A 25,466-nucleotide genomic window follows, 5' to 3' on the forward strand; every position below is an offset into this window, starting at 1 on the left:
GTTCTCAGAGCTTGTGGGTTGCTTTTGGACCTCATGGGAAATTACAGCGTGTTCATTTTTTAAAAAGTGACAGATGAAGGCTGTAAAACTAACATTTCTCATGTGAATATACTGTACCTTTATCAACGAGGTGACAGAAATGTGTGACAACTCCACAAAATGCAACGAGCTGACCTAAAATTCTGGTTTTTCCGATATTATTAAATGAGCTTTGTGCTTCATGAAAAAGAAGTCAAGCAACATAACACAAGACAATATGTAAAAATATGTAAAGAAACTGGTTCCAAAATCTATATCCTACAATTCTCTGCTCAGCAGCATCTCCTCCCAGCTGGGGTGACCTGAGTACACATCAAAAAGTGGAGTGTGAAAAACTCAATCAAACTTTTCAGAGGTGAGTTTAACACTTAAGGTGTTATTTTAACACTCTTGGACTTGAATCTTGTAAAGTTTTCGAATTCTGTCTCAGAGTTGATTGTATCCATCTTGATTCAGCTCTTTGTAGTTGTTATTTAATTCTCTAATAGTTTTATTTTAACTCTAAACTCCTTGTGAGTTTTTTGATGGTAGTGTTACAACACTTCTATTGCCTAGATAGAAGGTTGTAGGTTCGAACTCAGCCTGATGCCTTTGCACATAGTGCTCCCACAGTCAATGCCCAAATAATTACAAATTTAAATCCAAACAGTGTTAAAGTGCCCTCATGCAAATCAGCTCTGACAGAGTTGATTTAAACTCTTAACATGTTATTTTAGCATTGTTCATGTTGAATCTTGTAAGGTTTTGGAGCTATTTCACGGAGTTGGGTGTATCAGTGTTGATTCCGCTCTTTACAGTTGTTGTTAGCTCTCTAATGGTGTAATTTTAACTCCGTGTAAGAATTGAATAAGATACAGGACTTTTGGTGGCACAAGTGAGAATGGTTCAAAGTCAACCTGATTCCTTTGTATGTAGTGTTCCCAGACTCAATACCCAAATAACTGCACATTTAATTCTGTACACTGTTAAAGTGTTCTCTATAATGTTGAAAACTACACTCTCTGGAATAAAACATTTGACCTTTACAGTGTTGAAAGTATATCTCTTGAAAATGTTGACCCATATAAACACTGAAAAAGTGTTAAGCAACTCTGTCAAAGGTGATTTTCAAGACTTTATAGTCAAATTTATGACTGATCTCTTTTCTGCTTCAATTTTGTATGCTCATTACAGAAGTAAACAGAGGCTCTTTTCGTTGTGGTTTTGTCCTGTTTTATCTGTGTTGGTGCTAAACGATCCACCTGAATGAATGAATGGGTGGGCCCCGATATCAATGTGGTGGAATCGCTACAAATCCCACCCGGAGATGAATTCTCCATCTCTGAGAACACCCATTTGTTTGGTAAGTCTACTCTAGCCTCTTCTGGATGCTCACGCTCCAAAACACATCAGACAGTAGCAGTCAGTTAACCAACCAAATACAACACTTGCTTCATCGATTGTTGAGCTACCTGTAATAATATTATGAAATATGGCTCAAGTTAATGAGTAGCGAATCCAACCTTTGCTCCTCTTGGCATTTCTCAAGCATACATTCATTCAGTGACTGATCGGTACTTCCCGTGTAGAGGAATGTTTTCTTGTTAACGCAAATAATTGGAGATGTTCAATTTGAGGCAATCTTGCATCAAAAATATAAACCTCAGTCTGAGTTTGGTCATGGAGATATGGAACTGGTGCAAACCAAGTCTTCACTAGGTCAGTATTGTTGTTTTACTGAATACGTAAGGACTCTTTGCTGTGATTGAGGAAACCGTCGTGACTGTACGGTACTATTTTTTTAGTGTAATTGCTATTTGTGATTGCTGTATCAATACAGAGTAAGTCAACATGTACTGACAAAGTGTGGTTTATACAACTGAGTTGTTAATCATTTGACAATTTGATGCTAATAAATTGTCACTTCATCTTGGGAAACCAAATGTATGATTTTTGGAAATAAATTTGTGCCTAAATGTAAAAGTGTAACCATTAACAATATGGAAATACAGATAGTAACTGAGAACAAATTTCTAGGTGTTATAATTGACAATAAACTCAGCTGGAAACCTCATATAAATTATATAAAATTTAAAATGTCAAAATCTATCGCTATCATGTACAGGGTCAAGGACATATTGTCCCAGGATGGGCTACTTAGATTATATTATTCTTTAATTGTACCATATATGACATATTGTATCGAACTCTGGGGTAATACTTACAAATCAAATACCAATCATGTATTTCTTTTACAAAAACATGCCATCAGAATCATCTGTAATAAACCTTATCTTGAGCCAACGCATTCTCTGTTTATGACTTTAAATTTACTGAAATTTAGAGATTTAGTGGATTATATCATCATACAAACTTTGTACAAAGCTAATAACCAGGCCTTGCCACTTTATGTCCAGAGCCTGTTCAAGATCAGGAAATCTGAATACAGTTTACGAGGATGCATGGTTTTTAAGAAGCCTCCCGTACGTACTAATGTCAAGGGTTTTTGTGTTTCAGTTAAAGGGGTGAAGATTTGGAACAAATGTCCTGTGGAAAGTAGATTATGTAGTTCTTTTGTCTGTTTTAAGAAACATTATAAGAAATTAATAATTTCTGGATATAAAGAAAATCATAAATAAAAAAAAAATAAAAAAAAAGATGTATAAATTTGTGGATGTATGTATTTAATTTGCTTATTTGTATATATAGGAGGGTGAGCATAAGTGTAATTATATGTTGGACTTGGACTTTTGGGATGGGGTATGAGGGGTGGGTAATTTATAAGCTTTGCTTCTTCCCACCCCCTTTTCAGGCACACTGTGTTTAATTTGGTCTTGTTTTTTTGATTTGTTTGATATGTTGTCTTTATGCTGCTGTGTTGTTGCTGAAATAAATTCTATTCTATTCTATTCTATTCTATTCTATTTGTGAAATTACAGGATGGCAGCTGTGTTTCTTTTCACTGATATGTTTAAGAATTTACATGTTTCTGTAGAAAAAATATAATATTTGAGGCAACACCAGAAATTTGTGGGTTTCCTCTTTGGCATTTTACTGCTTCAACATTTTATCTCAGCTATTTTTTTATTTGACACTCCCCTCTTCTCATTAAAGAGAAACGCTTCAGCAAACGCTTTTCTTTTTCTGATCTGTCCCTGCTAGATATTCTGGCAGATCAAGGCAGTCCTCTTCTGCAGGATCCAGACATGCTACCCTATACCGGTTATCCCAGCATGCAGTATCCATCCATGGACACGGCAATGTCGTCCATGCCATACTACTGCAATCAGAACTACTACCCTCAGTACAATGCAGATGAGTGGTACTCACACACAGGGATTTATGAACTCAGAAAAGGACCCCTGGAAGTCAACTATGATGCGGAGATGGAGGTGGTGTCCACTGTGGTGCCCACTGTTTGCAAGAGGACGCGGCACATGGCACAAGTTGGAAGGATCAAAGGGGAGGAACTGTGTGTTGTATGTGGGGACAAGGCATCCGGATACCACTATAATGCTCTCACCTGTGAGGGATGTAAAGGTGAGAGGCACCATTTCATTTTATATGTTGTATTTTAAAGTGCAATTGTGACATGAAATGTAGAGTGCATCTGGAAAGTATTCACAGTGCATCGCTTTTTCCACATTTTTTTTACGTTACAGCCTTATTCCAAAATGGATGAAATTCATTTTTTTCCTCAAAGTTGTACACACAATACAATGACAATATGATTTTTTTTCTTTTTTTAGATTTTTGCAAATTTGCTAAAAATAAAAAAACTAAGAGAGCAGCCGCGGCCCTGTAGCTGACCATTTTGTTAAATGGTGTGAGCACTCACATCTTCAGCTTAATACGAGTACATTAAAAACCAAAGATATGGTGACTGATTTTAGGAAGCATGCCAGCACCCCTGACAACACAATAATTAATGGTCAACCAGTTGAAATTGTGCAAACTTATAAATACCTTGGGACTATCATTGATAATTCACTGAAGTTTGAGGCAAACTGTGAGGCGGTGTGCAGGAAGGGTCACCAGCACTTGTCCTGCCTCAGGAAGCTGTCCTACTTCCACATCGGTCGAACCATGTTAACACTATTTTATCGAGCTTTAATTGAATCTGTTTTATCTTTTTCTTTGGTGGCATAGTTTGGCAGTCTGACACTGAAGGACAGGAACAGACTGGCACAAACCAATCATGATGTCAAAGGAATTGTCTGCAGGCCTCTGAGACAGGATTGTCTCAAAGCACATATCTGGGGAATGGTACAGAAACATTTCTGCTGCCTAGAAGGTCCCAATGAGCACAGTGACCCCTATCATCCATAAATGTAAGAAGTTTGGATCCACCAGGACTCTTCCTAGAGCTGGCCATCTAAACTGAGGCCTGTATGGTAGAGTGGCCAGACAGAAGCCACTCCTTAGTAAAAGGCACATGACAGCCCACATGGAGTTTCCCAAAAGGCACCTGAAGGACTCTCAGACTGGGGCGGCAGTTCGTCTTTCAACAGGACAATGACCCTGAGCACACAGCCTAGATATCAAAGGAGTGGCTTCAGGACAACTCTGTGAATGTCCTTGAGTGGCCCAGCCAGAGTCCAGACCTGAATCTGATCAAACATCTCTGGAGAGATTTGAAAATGGCTGTGTGCTGACACTTCCTATTCAACCTGATGGAGTTTGAGAGGTGCTGCAAAGAGGAATGAGCAAAACTGCCCAAAGATAGGTGCACCAAGCTTGTGGAACCTATTCAAGATGACTTGAGGCTGTAATTGCTGTCAAAGGTGCATCAACAAAGTATTGAGCAAATGGTGTGAATACCTACGTTCATGTGGTTTCATAGGTTTTATTTTTAATAAAATAATAATAAACTTTTTCCATGTTGTCATTATGGGGTGTTGTGAGTAGTATTATGAGGGAAAATTTATTTGCTCCATCTTGGAATAAGGCTGTAGCATAACAAAATGTGGAAAAAGTGTAGCACTGTGAATACTTTCCAGATTCACTGTATCTTCCCAAACATTCCCAAATTCTGCTCAGTCATTGAAAAAGAAATATAAATATCCTTATATGTGTCCAGACAGTTCCAGCTAAATATTCATATATATTTACCATGAAACGTCCATTTTTTAATCACTGTTGATTCAGGGAGCGCACTGACCACGACATAATTTGTGGTACCATCTCTTGCTTAGTCTGATGCAATATCAAGGAATGACAGCCGCAAGGAATAAATTAGCCTTATTTTTACAATAGTGAGTCTGATCTTGACATCAAGCACAGGGGTATGACTGATTCAGACTATGAACAGTCCAGCCATCTATGATATGGTGGTCTGATTCAGGAGGTTATAAAAGACCTCTTAGCCTTGATTTACAAATTTTGCTGAACACTTTTATATATTTATTATTTGAAAAAAGAAATCGCTTCGCACATCCCTTGGCGACAGGTGCGTAAGAGAGGGCACATAGGCTGCTGAACAAGAAAACAAAAAAACTCTCGCACACTGCCTCGCTTGCAACACAAAGGTGAATTTAATTAAGCAACGTTTCAGCCAGCGGAAGCAGCGTTTTGAGTTAGCATTACTTATTTTTGAACCAAAGAAAAAGGTTGATTCTATCCCCAGCCGCACATTCTATCTATTTTTTAATTCAGATTTTACTTTCCCATTCCTATTTTTGCCTGATGATGGCCGCTGGCTGAAACGTTGCTTAATTAAATTCACCTTTGTGTTGCAAGTAAGGCAGTGTGTGAGTGCAGAGTACCTGACCTTCCTGGAGTTCCTGGGAGGGGTACTAGATAGCTCTCCGACTGGGGACTCCATTGTTCTCCTGGGGATTTCAACGCCCACGTGGGCGGCGACAGTGAGACCTGGGTGATCGGGAAGCACGGCCTCCCCGATCTGAACCCGAGTGGTGTTCAGTTGTTGGACTTCTGTGCTAGTCACAGTTTGTCCATCACGGCGGCAATCCCCGAACCTGGTGGTGGACACCGGAAGTAAGGGATGCCATCAAGCTGAAGAAGGAGTCCTACTTATCTTTGTTGGTAGGTGGGACCCCAGAGGCAGCTGACAGGTACCGGCAGGCCAAGCGTGCCGCAGCCCGTGCGGTCGCAGAGGCAAAAACTCGGGTCTGGGAGGAGTTCGGGGAGGCTATGGAGGAGGACTATCGGTCGGCCTCGAAGAGATTCTGGCAAATCGTCCGACGCCTCAGGAGGCGGAAGCAGCTCTCCACCAGCACTGTTTACGGTGCGGGTGGGGAGCTGTTGACCCTGACTGGGGATGTTGTCGGGCGGTGGAAGGAGTACTTCGAGGATCTCCTCAATCCCATCGTCACGTCTTCCGAAGAAGAAGCAGAGACTGGGGACTCGGAGGCAGACTCATCCATTACCCAGGCCGAAGTCACCGAGGTGGTTAGAAAGTGCCTTGGTGGCAAGGCTCCTGGGGTGGATGAAATCCATCCTGAGTACCTTAGGTCTCTGGATGTTGTGGGGCTGTCTTGGCTGACATGCCTCTGCAACATCGCGTGGCGATCGGGGACAGTGCCTCTGGATTGGCAGACCGGGGTGGTGGTCCCTCTGTTTAAGAAGGGGGACCAGAGGGTGTGTTCCAACTATAGGGGGATCACACTCCTCAGCCTCCCCAGTAAGGTCTATTCCAGAGTACTGGAGAGGAGAATTCGACCGATAGTCGAAACTCGGATTCAGGAGCAGTGTGGTTTTCGTCCTGGTCGCGGCACACTGGACCAGCTCTACATGCTTCATCGGGTGCTCGAGGGTTCATGGGAGTTTGCCCAACCAGTCCACATGTGTTTTGTGGATCTGGAGAAGGCATTCGACAGTGTCCCTCGGAGCATCCTGTGGGGAGTGCTCCGGGAGTACGGGGTCCGGGGTCCTTTGATAAGGGCTATCCGTTCCCTGTATGACCGCAGCAGGAGCTTGGTTCGCATTGCTGGTAGTAAGTCAAACCTGTTTCCAGTGCACGTTGGCCTCCACCAGGGCTGCTCTTCGTCACCGGTTCTGTTCATTATTTTTATGGACAGAATTTCTAGGCGCAGCCAGGGTGTAGAGGAGGTCTGGTTTGGGAACCACAGAATCTCGTCTCTGCTGTTTGCGGACGATGTGGTTCTGTTGGCTTCGTCAAATCAGGACCTTCAGCGTGCACTGGGGCAGTTTGCAGCCGAGTGTGAAGCGTCCGGGATGAAAATCAGCACCTCCAAATCCGAGGCCATGGTTCTCGACCGGAAAAAGGTGCTTTGCCCTCTTCAGGTCGGTGGAGTGTCCTTGCCTCAAGTGGAGGAGTTTAAGTATCTTGGGGTCTTGTTCACGAGTGAGGGACCGCTGGAGCGTGAGATCGATAGACGGATCGGTGCAGCATCTGCAGTGATGCGGTCGCTGTATCGGACCGTTGTGGTGAAGAGAGAGCTGAGTAGGGGGGCAAAGCTCTCGATTTACCGATCGATCTACGTTCCGATCCTCACCTATAGTCATGAGATTTGGCTCATGACCGAAAGAACGAGATCGCGAGTACAAGCGGCCGAGATGAGTTTCCTCCGCAGAGTGGCTGGGCGCTCCCTTAGAGATAGGGTGAGGAGCTCGGTCACTCGGGAGGAGCTCGGAGTCGAGCCGCTGCTCCTCCTCGTCGAAAGGAGTCAGTTGACGTGGCTCGGGCATCTTTTCAGATGCCCCCTGGACGCCTCGCTGGAGAGGTGTTCCGGGCACGTCCCACTGGGAGGAGGCCCCGGGGAAGACCTAGGACACGCTGGAGGGACTACATCTCTCGGCTGGCTTGGGAATGCCTTGGGGTTCCCCCGTAGGAGCTGGAGGAGGTGTCTGTGGATCGGGAGGTCTGAACGGCTTTGCTTGAGCTGCTGCCCCCGCGACCCGACTCCGGATAAAGCGGAAGAAAATGGATGGATGGATGGATGGATGGATGGATGAAGTTATTGTCACATTCTTTGTACTTGTTAGTCCAGTCTAAAGCTAGAGTTTGTGGGTTTGAACTAAGAGCAGGTTAAAAATACTTCCATTACTATCCTAACTTCATACTGTGGCACATGTAGTGCATATACTAGTGCGCCTACAGACTGTAGGCTATAAATGCAAATTTGAAAAAAGAGTATCAACACCATTAGGACCAAATCAACTGGATTGGTTTTAATGTGTTTCTAATCAGTTGTTGACATACTGAGGCCCCGTTTAACACCGCTTGTGGTGTCTTCCTTTCAATATGGACTCCAGAACAATGCTTGCAACAGGTTTTGAAATACTGTGCTCTGGAGCAGTGTTTTGAGTTAGAATTACTTATTTTTAAACCAAAAAAAAAGGCTGGTGCTATCCCCAGCCACACATTCTATCTATTGTTTAATTCAGATTTTACTTTCCCATTCCCATTTGTATATTTGTTCTTGAATTTTCCCATGTACTGTGCATCATGTTTCTCCCTGTGGGAATTTTTGACAATTAATCTAATGTCCACATAACTTATTAGCTGACACTCATGAAGGCAGATGCCTCTAACAACCATCTAGCAGGTGGTAGTATATCCATGAGCTGTTACAAAGGCAAAACAAGGTTGCCCTTCAATCAATCTGGTGCATTAAAATTCACCAGATGCAGTAGATTTTGTCCTTATTATACTGTCTTTTTATTTGGCAAGTTACAAGCTGATATCATGTATTGTTTTTGAGTTATAATCTACAAAGATTGTCTTGAATGAACTAACTCACTCACTCACCCACTCAATAATTTTGCTGTCCAAGCCCAACACTTTTAATAGCGCTTTGAAAAATGCCCCAGCTGGAGACAGCATGGCCTTTAGCATCTCCTTCTCATGTTGTCATGACACCATGATGGACTGAATGGCTACCGGTGTAATTCCAGACGTTACGAATGGACAGTGCCAGGAGTGCAACAGTGCAGCTGGCCTGTTTTACCATTTGACTGAGAACAGGTTTAAAGCCTGCCTGACTTTGACCAGATTGGATTCCCCTCTCAGCTTTCTGCTATGCAATGCCAGTGCAACATGATCTCAGTTACGTTAATGCATGTCTTTGTGTTTAATGTGCTATGTCAGAATGTCTAATAACTGTTCCAAAGTTACTCTGTGTGTTCTGTGTTGAACTCCCTACATGAAACAGTGACAGTTGGGCTCTCTGGATTCTCTCTGCTACTTTATTAGAACAGAGTGTAGTGTGCAGCTATTGTGTGTCTCTTTCTTCCTCCTTTTATTTAATGTGTGCAACACAAAATATGCTGTATTCCTCATAGATATTTCATGTGCAGTGCAATTTCACATAAATTAGAAAATACCTTTGCTGTGTCTTGTCCCAGCTCTATTTGACACTGTCATGGTCTTCCTACTCTGTCCAGGTTTCTTCAGAAGAAGCATAACAAAAAATGCTGTATACAAGTGTAAGAGTGGTGGAAACTGTGAGATGGACATGTATATGAGAAGAAAATGCCAGGAGTGTCGACTTAGGAAGTGCAAAGAGATGGGAATGCTGGCAGAATGTAAGAATCACTGTTTTATGAGAGATCATTGACCCGGAAAGAATTAATAATTTACTGTATGAGGTGGCAATAACTTTGCATTTCTGTCATTTCAAGAACTTTGTTACAGTACCCACTGGTAAGAAGACACTAACTGATACAGCAATCTGACATTTTGCTCCAAAGACTTTCACCTTTACTCACATGACTGGCTAGACTCCGGAATTCCCCTGGCTGACCTTGTCAGAGGAATTCTGGAGTCTACCTGTAGTGTGTGCCATATTTGATCCAAATCAGGTTGAAATACAAATTCCTTAGACTTGACCTTTGCCACCTGGCAGTTTTGGGGTCAACCTTCATTGACTTACCATGTTTGGTATAACTCAGCAAAAGCCACTGGGAGGAGTAGGTCAACAGACAGACAGACAGACAGACAGACAGACAGACAGACATGACCTTGACCCCAGTGACCTGTGACCTTGCTAGGCAATTCCAAGACCACCCTCCATATGTGTGGCAGATTTGGAGCAAATTGGAGTGAAAAACTTCAGTTTTGACCTTGGACTCCAATGACTATGACCTCAGTGACTGACTGTTGATAAATTTGGTGATGCCTGGGCAATTCCAGAGCCTATATATATCTATATATATATATATAGATATATATGTGTGTGTGTGTGTGTGTGTGTGTGTGTGTGTGTGTGTGTGTGTGTGTGTGTGTGTGTGTGTGTGTGTGTGTATACCACATTTGATAGACACTGAGTGAAAAATCCAAATTCTGACCTTTGACTCCAGTGACTTTGGTACGTATTTGTCAAAACAAACCCTTAAAGGGTAAGGGTTTGATGGATATACTTATATCCCAGACTGCTCTGTGTTTGCCTGATCCTGTCAAATCTCTGAAGCTATGTAGGGTAGGTCTTGAATAGTAACTGGTTGGGAGACCTGTAGCTGTGTGTGTTTCTCTAAGTAAAATTTGAGTTGCATAAGGAAGGGCATCTGCTGTAAAATGTGTGAAATATCAATATAGATCTGTACTGCATTGGAATTTGGCTCTGTGGTGACCCTGACTAAAAAATAAACCAAAACATGGTTGGGGTAGCAAAAGACAAACAACAACAACCGTTATCCATATATCAAGTTTGGTGGAATTCAGTCAAAGGACTTTTTTTTTTACCTTCATGTCCTTGACCTATCAAAAACAGCAACAACAACAACAAAAACCCTTTAAGGAGAAATTCTGGGGCGAACCTACGTTTGGTGGAAATTGGACCTTGAAGCAGCAGCGGAACAAAAAACACAAAAACAAACAAATATTCATGAAATTAATTAATAGGGAACTACTGTAGAAGAATACTGGTTCAAATTATGGGGGGCACTAGAGGAAGGTCTGAAACTCCTAGTAGAATTGGTCTCCCCCAAAAGAGGTAAAAAAAAGAAAAGAAAAGAAAACAACAACAGCTGGGGGGTAGAAATATTTATACGAGGTCTATTAGATAATAAACCGACCCTTTTATTTTTTTTTTAAACTATATGGATTTGAATGACGTGCGATTCCACCAATCATGCTTGAACTCTCGTGCGCATGCGTGAGTTTTTTCACGCGTCGGTGACGTCATTTCCCTGTGGGCAGGCCTTGAGTGAGATGTGGTCCCGCCCTCTCGGCTGAATTCCTTTGTTTCACACGCTGCTCAAGACGGCGCGCAGTGCTTTATCAAAATTTTTTTCTGGACCTGTGAGGAATATCCGAGTGGACACTATTCGAGAAATTAAGCTGGTTTTCGGTGAAAAGTTTAACGGCTGATGAGAGATTATGGGGTGTTTCTGTCGGTGTAAGGACTTCCCACAGAGCGGGACGTCGTGCAGCGCTTCCAGGCGCCGTCGTCGGCCTGTTTCGACCTGAAAACATCCTAATTAAGGCTTAATTCACCCAGGACATCATGAGAGAACAGAGAAGATTCAGAAGAGGCCGGCATGAGGACTTTATGCGGACACTCCACTGTTTAAGGACATTTTGTAATGAAAGACGTGCGCGCAAATTCGCCGAGTCGTTTCCGTGACGACTCGGCAAATCTGTGTGCGCCACGACAGGAAAAACACCTCCGTGTTGAAAACCATTTGTAAAATTCAAGCGGCTTTTGATGGCTTTCAACAAGTGAGTAACTGAGAAATTGTTTAACAGCTTGGGCATGTTCCAACTTGCCCGTTAAGGTTTCCAACGGAGGTATTTTTCCTGTCGCGACCCCCCGCGGTCGGGTCCGGCCCGACATGCGACTCTGCCCGCACGTTCTTTCATTACAAAAATGTCCGTTAACAATGGAATGTCCGAATAAACTCCTCATGCCGACTTCTTCTGAAAGTTCTCTGTTCTCTGACGACTTCCTGGGTCAACAGAGCCTGAAATGTGGAAGTTTTCAACTTGAAACAGCGAGACCTGCCGCCTCGAAGCACAGATCGCCATCAGGCACCGGGGGGCCGTCCTTACGGCGACACTTACAGACCAAAATCTCTCATCAGCCGTTAAAATTTTTACCGAAACCAGCTGAATTTATTGAACGGTGTCCACTCAGTTGTGCCTTACAGTTTTGAAAAATTTTTATCAAACAAAGCAACAGTCTCTGAGCCATTCCTAAACAATGAAAAAAAAATCGACGAGCGGGTGGACGACTCCTCACTCAAAGACTGCCCACAGGCGAATGACGTAACCGACAGGCGTGAAAAAACTCTCGCATGCCCACGAGGGTTCAAGCATGTCTGATGTAATCACACGTGATTCAAATCCATATGGTTTTTGAACAAAAATAATAAGGTCGGATACTCTTCTAATAGACCTCGTATATGCTCCTTACCTTTCATTTAAAATATTACAAAGTTGTCCAGCTGCAGCAGATTGCGTACAGATCTGCATTAGAATGTGACACGTTTTACACTGGATATTCTTCTTGACTCAACTCTAGTTCTGCATGGAGAGACACACACAGCCCCTGATCTTCCCAACCAATCTCTTAGTCAAGTACTAATCAGGACCTACACTGCTGCACTTCTGAGATCTGACTGGATCAGGTGAACACAGAGCAGGGTGGCTGTGTATTGTGCTGCTCCATCCAGAGATGGGAGTGGGGTCTTCTTCTAGACCAAGCAGACGGAAAAAAATATGGAATCACTCAATTCTGAGGAAAAAATTATGGAATCATGAAAAACAAAAGAACACTCCAACACATCACTAGTATTTTGTTGCACCACCTCTGGCTTTTATAACAGCTTGCAGTCTCTGAGGCATGGACTTAATGAGTGACAAACAGTACTCTTCATCAATCTGGCTCCAACTTTCTCTGATTGCTGTTGCCAGATCAGCTTTGCAGGTTGGAGCCTTGTCATGGACCATTTTCTTCAACTTCCACCAAAGATTTTCAATTGGATTAAGAGCCGGACTATTTGCAGGCCATGACATTGACCTTATGTGTCTTTTTGCAAGGAATGTTTTCACAGTTTTGCTCTATGGCAAGATGCATTATCATCTTGAAAAATGATTTCATCATCCCCAAACATCCTTTCAATTGTCCAAAATATCAACATAAATTTGTGCATTTATTGATGATGTAATGACAGCCATCTCCCCAGTGCCTTTACCTGACATGCAGCCCCATATCATCAATGACTGTGGAAATTTACATGTTCTTTTCAGGCAGTCATCTTTATAAATCTCATTGGAACGGCGCCATGATTCATGTCAGTCCATTTGGTGCAAGAGCTCTCCAAGGTGTGATCACTCCTTTTTAGATGCAGACTAATGAGCAGATCTGATTTGATGCAGGTGTTAGTTTTGGGGATGAAAATTTACAGGGTGATTCCATAATTTATTCCTCAGAATTGAGTGATTCCATATTTTTTTCCTCTGCTTGGTCTAAAAAAGTAACAGTTACTGACTGCCACAATCTTTTTTCTTGATTTCTTATAGTGTTTCTTAAAGCCAGAAAGTTGCCATTTGAAATGACTTTAGTTTTGTGTCATGTCTGTGATCTGCTTTTTTTCTACAAAATTAAACAACTGAATGAACATCCTCCGAGGCCCGTGATTCCATAATTTTTGTCAGGGGTTGTAATATGATTTTGGACACCCCTAAAGTGGGTTTAGTGGTTAGCACTGTTGCCTTACAGTAACCACGTCACTTCCGATCTTGTCCTGTCTTGTCTGTGTGGAGTTTGCATGTTCTCCCCGTGTTTGCGTCTGTTCCCTCAGTGTGCTCCAAAGACATGCAAGTTAGGTGAACTGAAAACTTTAAATAGACTGTGGGTGAGTGAGTGTATGTGTTTGTCTGTCTATATAGACTGGTGGCCTCTCCAAGGTGTACTGTGCCTCTCCCCCAGTGTTGGGGCCAAAAAAAAAAAAAAAGACATGGGATATGACCAAAAACATGAACCATGACATCTAACATGGTTAATGCACTTTACTTTCTTCCTTTCAGAGGTTATGAGTTAGATTCTGTCAAGTGTCTTTGGCTGAATTCTCACATTACGAGTAGTTGCTTTCTAATTTAGGACACACCCAATAATCATTCTATAGTTTGAACTCAGAGTAGAATCAGAGCGGCGGTTTCTTATTCTGACATAGCCTGTTAAGGTGACTCTTATTATATTTTTAATATTTTAAGAACATGTCACCAGTATTGCCAGATGCTGAGTGTTACTGGACCACACAGACTTCCAGTTGCACTGCGGGGATTCTTAGGTTTTGGGTCTTGCCATCAGTTGAACAGAACAGGATGATGAACTGGACTCTGAATGCTCATGAATAGTGCAAAGAACCTGTGATTAATGTTGCAAGGTAGCATGTATTCTGCTGGTGCAAAAGAAAGACAGAAAAATGACACACTGTTTTTAGTCATGAAAGGTTAAAAAAGGGACATTTTTCCCACAGTGCATAAAACATAGCGTAACAAGCTGTGCTCCAAACTGGTTGTATAATAGTGATTTTGGTGTCAGGTTTGTCCTCAAATACACTGAAAAAAAATGATACTTTGGATCAACTTAAAAAAATTGATGTAATTTGTTACAGCTAATTTTTTTAGTTTCTCACAATGTATATTTCTGATTTTGTAAAGTGATTCCAGCGGATTTAAACTGGAAACCACAATTTTCCATTAGACCAATGTAAATAAGTACTTTGAATGAAGTGCACTGTGTTTCACTTTTTTCAGTGTAAGATTAGATACGTCCCCAGCTGCGGACCTTTACATTCTCTTCAATTTAATTCTTCAATGTAACAATTTTGCTGACCTGTTACTGAGCTGGAGAAATGGTGGAGTTCATTGGGGTGACAGGTCAAATAGGAATCGCTGATCATTTTCAAGAAAGATGTTCCATTCAAGGAAATAGAAACTTGGTGTCTTTGAGAAATTTAATGTCCAAGGAAGCACATGCGGACAGATGTATAGGTATGATTAAATTTTAATTTCTAATTTCTAACTCTAATTTTAGGTCTGCTGACAGATATCCAGTGTAAATCTAAAAGGCTCCGGAAGAACACCAAGGGCTCCCCAGGACAGGAGACTGGAGATGAGACAGAGGTTGTAGACAACACAGACAGCAAACAGGTCACTTCAACCACAAAACTGTCAAAGGTAACAACTTCTGCTGGGTGACAGGAACTTATTACTGTGACGTAGACCACATTATAATATTGAACATCTTAACTCAAAACTCAAATCGTATTGTGAACAAACGTAAATGAACTTGGTAAATTTGAGTTAAATCAACTTAAACAAGTATAATAATGTACTGTCGTATAAATTTAAGCATGCTGCACTATGACACAAGGAAGCGGTCAGGTATTGAACTAGGGGCCTTCTACTTCTACCAACTGAGCCACAGGCACTAATATCACTGTGCTAACATGCAAGTATATTTCGTATATTTTAACCATCTTATTTTCCCTTATGGATAAAATATCTGGCAAGACTGACCCTTAATCTAGGAGGATTTGCTTTTTTGGTTGGTTGTTTGGTTTATTAAGGCAGACTCAGATGGGATTCAAAAACATCACACATTTGTTATTAATAACAATTTTTATTATGACTATTTGCATAGGACTTTCCCAGAAATCAAAGCACTAAACAAAATAAACTCTAATAATAAAAGAATAAATACCAATAATAAAAAAAGTACAGCACAACAGTGCACAACAATCTCAATTAAAAGTCTGATAATACAGAAAAAAATGTGTGACTTATATATGGGTTGTTCCTCTTCAAGAGGCATTTTTTTAACAGGTGCAACTTATACTCCGTTAAATACAGTACTTGTGATGAATCCGTAATTCTGCTTTGCAGTTATTTGAATATGAGTTGTGTTCTTGGTACCTAATATTTTAAAATTCTATTGACATGAATTTAAACAATTGATGCAATGTTATATCAGTCTTTTTATTTTTATTTTTTAGTTGTGTAAACATTTTTGGGTTTACAATGCAGCAAGACCATTCATTAAAACCTGCTTTCCTTGATGTAATCATCTCTCTCTCTCTCTCTCTCTCTCTCTCTCTCTCTCTCTCTCTCTCTCTCTCCATCTCTCTCTCTCTCTCTCTCTCGTCTCTCTCTCTCTCTCTCTCTCTCTCTCTCTGTCTATATACAACCCCTGGCAAAAATTATGGAATCACTGGCCTCAGAGGATGTTCATTCAGTTGTTTAATTTTGTAGAAAAAAAGCAGATCACAGACATGACACAAAACTAAAGTCATTTCAAATGGTAACTTTCTGGCTTTAAGAAACACTATAAGAAATCAAGAAAAAAAGATTGTGGCAGTCAGTAACGGTTACTTTTTTAGACCAAGCAGAGGGAAAAAATATGGAATCACTCAATTCTGAGGAAAAAATTATGGAATCACCCTGTAAATTTTCATCCCCCAAATTAACACCTGCATCAAATCAGATCTGCTCATTGACATTGACCCTATGCCATGACATTGACCCTATGTGTCTTTTTGCAAGGAATGTTTTTGCAGTTTTTGCTCTATGGCAAGATGCATTATCATCTTGAAAAATGATTTCATCACCACAATTGCTTTTCCTTAGCCCACTGTAACCTTGTTTTTTTCTGTTTAGGTGTTAATGATGCCTTTCGTTTAGCTTTTCTGTATGTAAATCCCATTTCCTTTAGGCGGTTTCTTACAGTTCGGTGACAGACGTTGACTCCAGTTTCCTCCCATTCGTTCCTCATTTGTTTTGTTGTACATTTTTCGATTTTGAGACATATTGCTTTAAGTTTTCTGTCTTGACGCTTTGATGTCTTCCTTGGTCTACCAGTATGTTTGCCTTTAACAACCTTCCCATGTTGTTTGTATTTGGTCCAGAGTTTAGACACAGCTGACTGTGAACAACCAACATCTTTTGCAACATTGCGTGATGATTTACTCTCTTTTAAGAGTTTGATAATCCTCTCCTTTGTTTCAATTGACATCTCTCGTGTTGGAGCCATGATTCATGTCAGCCCACTTGGTGCAACAGCTCTCCAAGGTGTGATCACTCCTTTTTAGATGCAGACTAACGAGCAGATCTGATATGATGCAGGTGTTAGTTTTGGGGATGAAAATTTACAGGGTGATTCCATACTTTTTTCCTCAGAATTGAGTGATTCCATATTTTTTTCCTCTGCTTGGTCTAAAAAGTAACCGTTACTGACTGCCACAATTTTTTTTCTTGATTTCTTATAGTGTTTCTTAAAGCCAGAAAGTTGCCATTTGAAATGACTTTAGTTTTGTGTCATGTCTGTGATCTGCTTTTTTTTCTACAAAATTAAACAACTGAATGAACATCCTCCGAGGCCGGTGATTCCATAATTTTTTGCCAGGGGTTGTATATATATATATATATATATATATATATATATATATAGCTTTCCAGTGTTTAGAAATGTTTTAATTTATAGAATGCAAAATTTTATTTGTCATACTTTCTGAAATATGTTACTGTCATGTACAAGATAAAGATATCTAGTTCACCTTTGTCAGTATTTGCCATTTATTATCCTGTCGCAAAGCAAGAAGCATGAGCTTGTGGGATGATGATTGATTGTGGTGTTATTAAGACTTTTTTACATGAGAAAAGTTATCATTCAATTCACTTTTGCAAACAGGGAAAGGGGCAAAATTCTGCCTCATGAACTGTCCCTCTCACACACACACTGCATAATTATGTTCTCTAATCCAGGAAAAGGTTGAAATCACTAAAGAACAGCAAGTGCTCATGAGAGTTATCGCTGATGCTTACAACAGACACCAAATTCCTCAAGATGTGGCCAGAAAACTGGTACAGTGCCATTACATCACTTCTAACTTATCTTCAAATGTCTTGATAATGATTCCACAGAAAATCTCTGCTGACATGTGACTGCTGGGCATATTGTACAACACATGGCATAAACCTCGTCTTTCTGAGTTGCTCCTGTTGTTTCTCACCTCCAGTTGCAGGAGCAGTACAGCGCAGAGGAAAACTTCCTTTTATTAACAGAAATGGCAACAAGTCAAGTTAAAGTTCTGGTGGAGTTTACCAAAAATATTCCAGGTTCTGCTTCCACTCTGTTAAGATTATACACTTTGAAGAGTCTATAAGATCTTAATGAACAAATATACTGCACTGATCCAGCGATGCCATTACAATGCAAAGTGTCTCTGACAGGGTTTCTATTGCTGGATCATGAAGATCAGATTGCTTTGCTGAAGGGTTCAGCTGTGGAAGCCATGTTTTTGCGCTCGGCTCAGATTTTCAGTCAAAAGATGCCTCATGGACACACAGAGGTTCTGGAGGAGAGGATACGCAAGAGCGGTGAGTATCACTCTGAAAAAAGAAAAAAAAAACAGCATGGAGATGCAGCTATAGTAACTTGTGGTCATGTAATCATATTTTTTTTCCGCCAGTGTAACCGGGGAGCTCTGAAGATTCCAAAAAAAAGCTGCACAAAATTTAAAACACCCCCCCCCCCACTCCCCACACACCCTGTCATTTTGATACAAATACCCCAAATTAAAGCTACACAGTCAGCCCACAGACACGATCTGCTTTCAAATTCAATATGCTGTAAAATTGTCCAAATATATTTGAACCTAACTACATATGCACAGTGTAATGCATACACTCCTTACGGTGGACTGGACGCCTGCATGGACTCTCATCAACTGTTGTGTTGTGTATTTTAAACCTTTTTGGTAATGTGGCCTAAGCAGAGGGTCACCCCTCTGAGTCTGGTCTGCTTGAGGTTTCTTCCTCAATATCATCAGAGTTTTTCCTTACCACTGTCGCCTGTGTGCTTGCTCTAGGGGTTGGTAAGGTTCGACCTTGTGTGAAGTGCCTTGAGGCAGCTTTGTAGAATAGAACAGAATAGAATAGAATGCCTTCTATTGTCATTATACGATGTACAACGAGATTAAAAGCCAACTCCAAAATCAGTGCAGGCAAGTAAGAAAGAAAAGCAGAAATATCAAATAATAAGTATCAAAAAGTATATATACCATGTAAACATTAGAAGGTAAGATGCACGGTCCTGGATGGTGTACATTGCAGAATAAGTATGTTATTATATACATTGTTAAAAATTATAGATATTGCACATTATGGGATGGAATGTTGCACATTATCGTCAGATGCTGCACATTATCGGTTGTGATTTAGTGCTATACAAACTAAATAAATTGAATAAATTGAAATTGTAATGACCTCCAATTAGCGACCTTCAGGCACCTTTCTCTGGAGCACGCAGCAGCCTGTCGCTCATGCATCAACATGACATTTGTAGAAGCAGCTAAATCGAGTCGACTTCACCATGCATAATTCAACCCCCTGACGTGCGTGTTGTGGGGCTGACCTGGTGATCACTGGTGATCACTGGAGAGGTGTAGCTTACACATGCAAACAGACCTTCCCTGGGTACAGTTTCACTCCGTTTGGATCTGTGTGTGTGTGTGAAGGTTTGCCCACAGGAGGATCTGGAAAGGAAAGCTCTAAATCTGTTGCACTATCATCTTGAGTGGCATTGGGATGATTTGAATTTTTTTTTATATATATATATAAGTCAAAAACAATGTTCTCTATATGCTTTAGGTTACAAACGTGATTGAACTGAAAGTGAAACTCTGTTGTGGCACTTTGAAATAGGAAGTCACTAACTAGACCTGCATACCTCCGCTTTTTGTGGTGACTGTTGATCTTTGATCCTAATAGCTGGACCTTGATGCTGATGGTTGATGCTTTGATTGGGAGTCTTGCGCTTTGATTCTGATTATAGACCTTTGACCCTGATTAATGATTCTTTTATCCTAGATGCATGATTTAAATTCTGATTACTGATCTTTGATCCTGATCACTCATCTTTATGTTTATGACTTGTGATCATTATCTCTAATATTTGATCATGCTCACTGATCTTTTATCCTGACCTCTTTCATTTGGATCACTGAACGTTGATCCTTAATGTTGTTCTTTTCTCTGTAATCATAGATATTCAATCACAATAGCAGAAGTTTGATCCTGATTGCTGATCTCTTATTCTGATCCCCACTGTTTGATTTGGATCATTGAATTTTGATCCTTAATGCTGTTCTTTGATCTGTAATCACAGACACTCAATAACAATAGCTGAACTTTGATCCTAATTACTGATCTTTTACCCTGATTACTGCTTTTGGATTTGAATCACTGACCTTTGATCCTTAATGCTGACACTTGATTATTAATACTGCCTTTTGATCATAAACCTAGCTTTTGAAAGTAATTGCTGCCCTTTGATCCCAACCCTGACCATTCATAGTATTTGTTGATATCAGTTGGCAATGATGTTAATATTGTTCCCTAATCACAGATATTTGATCACAATAGCTGAACTTTGATCCTGACCACTGATTTATGATTATGGTAGCTGCTCTTTAATTTTGATTACTGGTTGTTGATCATTAAGTCTCTCCAGTTGCTATCTTCTGAGCCAAATCCTGACCTTTGACAGTAATTGTTGTCTTTTGAGCCCTAATCACAGATGTTTGATCACCACAGAGAGAATGTGATCCTGATAGCTGACCATCAATCCTGATTTTGAGTCTGATGTCCTTATCTTGCAATTTTAACAAAAATAATTCATCCTTGATCTGTTTCTATACCAGTATGGAAGGGTTCACCAGCATCACTGGCCAAAACTCCACCCTCATTAGGTTTTGCTTAAGCCTGCTAACGTACAAACAAACAAAATCTGGTGAAATATAACCTCCTTGGCAGAGATAAATATAGTATTTTCCTATCCAATGGTTTAAATAGTCATTTCTATATTTTTAAAGTGTCATGATGTCAAGTCAGGTTGGACAGTCAGACAGACAGTGTCAGTGGCGTGTTTGTGTTTGGGTCCCTCGGTACCTCGGTGCAGCTCCTGTGGGCATCAGAGATATTCACACTAAAGACCAGCCTGGGAGAATAAAATAAAGGAGCAAAGCAGTCTGAAAAGACCTTTGTTCATTATCAAAGCATCAGGAGTGCTATTGTTCCCTCCTCTCCCTCTGAGCCTCACCGCCATTTGTGAATGCCCGACGATGTGTCCGAGTTGACAGGCGTCCTCCACTAGTCTGAAAGAAGTAGGCAGTACTGCCATCTTCAAAGAACAAACTCAGAACATTAATATTTATTTCATGGTAATAGATCTCGTCTGCTGCCATTCCACCATTTCATTTCCACAAATGTGTAACCAGGAAAAATAGGATCAAAAGTCAATTAATTAAGACATGATATAATGGATGTCCTAATTGCAGCACTTGAGAAAATGAGTGAGGAATTGGAGTGCCTGAGTTTGTGGTTGTCCAGGATCAATACTCTTTCTTGGTGGTGGTGGGCCAGCAGTACCTCCTCTTCAGCGGCCCACACAACATCAATGAATTCTTGGACAGAGGTTTATCTGTATGTGGTGTTGAACGTGTAGATCAATTCACTGATCTCCACACATGTGAGCAGGATGAGGTCAAAAAATCTGAAACTGTTGGACTGAGAGCGCCAACTCTGGGGAGGGTGTGGGAGGAGTGCACCTATACATAGGTGGGGTACCAAATAGTGGATTTTGAGAACAATTTAAAGGATAAATTGAACAAAAAGTCCATATTTGATCACTTTTTGGGGGGGATTTTACATATTTACAGTCTGAAGGTCACGGTAGTACGAAAAATTGTATTTATTTCCATTCAAGACATAGAAGTCAAGCCACAGCAAGGACACAATTACAGTGCATCCTGAACTGGACCACCATATCATAATTGGCTGGACTGCTCCTAGTCTGACGAGGAAGGCTCTATTTTGTAAAAATAAAATACACTTGTTAAATTATTGAAGTTTTGTGGTGTTGTTCCCCAATATTTCGAATCCACAAAGCTTCCCTTCAGATACAAGTAAACATTCGGTTTCTTGTCAGTCTCATGATAGTTAAAATGTGAGAAGATATCAAGCCTTTTCTTCCACAAGATCTGTTCCCTTCATGTAGTTTCATGTTGTAGCCACAATGTGGCAGCAGTAGTACAGGAAGTAGAGCTGTCTGCCTTGATGGCTGCAGCAACATTCTGAATCCAGTAAAACACTTGATGAAAATAAAGACGAAAAATGATTAGCTTTTTATTTCATGCAAAACATTTTAGCCTGGTTTCGTCACTTCTCGTCTGACGAAATTAACACTAGGATGGACAGTGAACATCAGTACGATCACCTAAATATGCATGCTCAAGCAATGTAATGTCAAGACGGACTCATGAAAGAAAGTTGGTGGCATTCTTGTGGAACCCAAAGTCATAAATGGGGAGTGTAAAAACAATACAAAACTAATTTGAATGGCCATCTTGGATTTGTTGTGACTTATTCCATGACTTATTCAGCACTGGGAAATTTTCCCTAAGAATTAGTCTACAGGTGTAAACCGATAACAACACTGATCACAGTAGGGCCCGGTGCGTTGAGTTGGTCTGCACTTTCACTTTCTGAATAAAACATGTTTATGAATTTAATATTCAAAGGCTATGGGCCTAATAAAGGTCTATAATGTTCTGTACCTACCTGTACCCTGATTAAACATTTACATGTCGTAATATCAGAGCTTTTGTAGATGATTATGCCATTTTTATGAGATCTTTTCAGAGAATCGGTACTTGTGATATAGAGCAACATCAGCAGTAGGCCTAGGCCCTAGTAATTTACTCAACCCCCAGGTGGTAGCACACTAACCTTCATATTATGATATAAAAAAAAGCTAGTGGATAGTTGATGTGAAATGAAATGCATACAGGAGTAAACTCATTTGGGGGTGAAAACAAGGACATACAGTTAGCACACCTATACAGGATTTTATGCAAGGCCAAGCTTCAGTGACCTTTTGACCTCTGGACCTACTTACAGACTTAATTTGCATACTCCATCCAAAAGTGTACTTAAATACCAACATTCTGAGTGGTAATTCTTTCCTGTGGACTGACAGAGTGAGATGATGTTACGACACTGAATTGCCCCTACCCTAAAATAGCAGTTTTTCTTCAGCTTTGACAAATACCTTTACATCACTTGTAATAGAAGCAACAATTGGCAAAATAATTGAACATTAGACCTTTTGATTTGTTGCAGGGACACCATGGGTCACTTCTTGGTGTGTTAACTTGACAAAATTCCCCATTTAGCACCAGGACACTGACAGAAAGAGGAGAGGCATGGGTTAGATTTTGGGGATTGACTAAATTCTGTGACCTTTTGACCTCTGGTGACCTACTTGTTGACCTAATTTGCATTTATTATATATCATGCATATATCATTATAAAAAGCATTTAAATACCAACATTTTGAGGGGTGGCTTGTTGCTGTGGACCTTCAAGGTGAGGAGATATTACCACATTTGTTTCCCCTACCCCCAAAATTTGTGTAAAAAAAGTGTGTCACGCAACATTAAAAATGCTTGTAGCAAGTGCCTCGGGAACAAGTTTTTTAATGTTAACATGCTTTTTCCTGAAGAGGAGACTCGTGGCTACTAGAAAATACTCAGGAAGTAGACAATAGTAGACAATAGCCAATGGACTATTTCCATTCAAAGCAACAGGCACAAAAATGGGTTGTTTCTTGGCGAGCTGAAAATGTATTTTTGGAATGCATCACTTGTGTATCTCTAGATGTGTTTTAGTTGCAAATGTTAGTCTGTTTTAGGATACGTAAGTAATGTAGCTTGATGAAAAGTTGTATATGACCCCTTTCATTTTTTCAGTAGTAACGATTGCTTTTGAAAAAGCACACGGTGTTTTGAAAAATGTGTGAAGTGAGAATTTTTTTTTTCCTGCAGGCATGTCGGAGGAATTCATAACACCCATGTTCAATTTTTATAGAAGTATTGGTGAACTCCACATGATGCAGGAGGAACAGGCGCTCCTCACTGCCATAACCATCCTCACACCAGGTGAGCTTTAATGTTCATCTACACACCACAGGTGACCAATCCCATTAAACAGTTTTTCCTGCCCTTTTTACCTTTCCAGAGCGACCTTATGTGAAGGATCAGCAGGCTGTGGAGAGGCTTCAGGGGCCCATGTTGGATGTGCTGCAGAAGGTCTGTGCTCTGCAGCATCCGCAGGAGCCACAGTACTTTGCTTGTCTTCTGGGTCGCCTGACTGAGCTGAGAACACTCAGCCACTACCACGCAGAAATGCTCATGTCTTGGAGAACGAATGACCACAAATTTACCCCACTGCTCTGCGAGATCTGGGATGTGCAGTGACATCATGAGAAAAGGAAGGAAGTGATAGTTTTTAAGTGACAGCCTGAACATTTCATCTTGAATAACAAAATCATGGTCCAACCCCAGTGCATATTTACCCTGGATTACAGTATATGATTATGGAATTAAAGCCTGTTAAAAGATTGAAAATGTTTCCTGTCCTCAATAACAGTGAGTCCACATTAGTCAGGGATTAATGAATAATTAACAAGGTTATTCTACACAAGGATTTTTTTTTCCATGACTCACATCAGAGCTATTTACCATCATTGTCCACATAAATCTGATATGGCAGGATTATTGGAGCAAAAAAAAAAAAAAAAGCTCAAAAGTTATGATTTGTCAGTGTTGCTACTGCCACCATCCAAACCTGTCTGTATCCGATTGCGGATGCTAAAACTCAAAAAAGGCCTTTATGGATTCTGATTACATTTGTGTAGACAGGCTCCTGGGGTCAAAGACATTTGATCATCTTTTGGTGATCGTATCTGCATCAAAATTTTTTCCATTTATCTGTAACATTATATAACATATATAATGTTATAACATGATATAATATAGAATATATATAATATAATATATATATAATATATATAATATATAATGATATAACATTATATATTATATTAACATAACATATTACATGTATACAAAAAACAAAACAAACATAAAAAACATAAAAAACAACCAAACAAAAAAATGGTGTGTCATTCTTTTGCATTCTCACCTCATGCAGTCTAAAACATTTGGAGATAAAAGTCAAACTGCCCTCTTGTGTCAGTTGGTGAGGTAATAAGGTCATCTGTTATTACCATGGCAATGGTATACATACTCTTTTAGTTTTAATAACTGACACATTAAAGTCCTGACATGATAAATCAGATAAGTAAAACACTGGAACTTATTCAAAGTGGGTAATCTCTGGTGCGCGTTCCATTTAAATTACGTAGTGGATATTTATTTTTGTTTGTAAAATTCTATCTGCGTAATGAACTTGTTGTCAGTACATCAGAGTCTGAACATGGTACCCTAATAAAGAACAAGATCAACATTAAAAAGGTTCTTCTAATGTAACTATGTTATATTCTGGTGATATGAACCCAAATGCAGGACACAGCATGTGAAAGGCAGAATGAAAAATGTAGACAAATGGTTTATTTTGCAATCTTATGTAAGTTAGATGTACAACATTTGAAGAAATA

General features: G+C 40.3%; 1 protein-coding gene and 1 pseudogene across 2 annotated transcripts; one reads left to right on the plus strand and one right to left on the minus strand.

Annotated features, from left to right (window-relative positions):
• The first annotated feature begins 1,218 nt into the window (after positions 1–1,218).
• On the plus strand, positions 1,219–24,764 carry nr1h4 (nuclear receptor subfamily 1, group H, member 4). 2 transcript variants are annotated; one of them, XM_034176786.1, is made up of 9 exons: positions 1,219–1,381; positions 3,181–3,558; positions 9,388–9,528; positions 14,985–15,127; positions 17,711–17,809; positions 17,965–18,064; positions 18,179–18,325; positions 23,833–23,946; positions 24,026–24,764. In XM_034176786.1, the coding sequence occupies exons 1-9, from the start codon at positions 1,285–1,287 to the stop codon at positions 24,262–24,264; spliced, it is 1,458 nt and encodes a 485-aa protein (XP_034032677.1). In that variant the 5' UTR covers positions 1,219–1,284; the 3' UTR covers positions 24,265–24,764. The 2 variants fall into 2 exon arrangements, with proteins under 2 accessions (XP_034032677.1, XP_034032678.1); XM_034176787.1 differs by lacking the exon at positions 1,219–1,381 and adding an exon at positions 1,565–1,737.
• On the minus strand, positions 12,480–12,598 carry LOC117516418 (annotated as a pseudogene).
• Positions 24,765–25,466: the final 702 nt, after the last annotated feature.

This window comes from Thalassophryne amazonica, chromosome 8 (genome assembly GCF_902500255.1).
Source record: "Thalassophryne amazonica chromosome 8, fThaAma1.1, whole genome shotgun sequence".
Taxonomy (NCBI): domain Eukaryota; kingdom Metazoa; phylum Chordata; class Actinopteri; order Batrachoidiformes; family Batrachoididae; genus Thalassophryne; species Thalassophryne amazonica.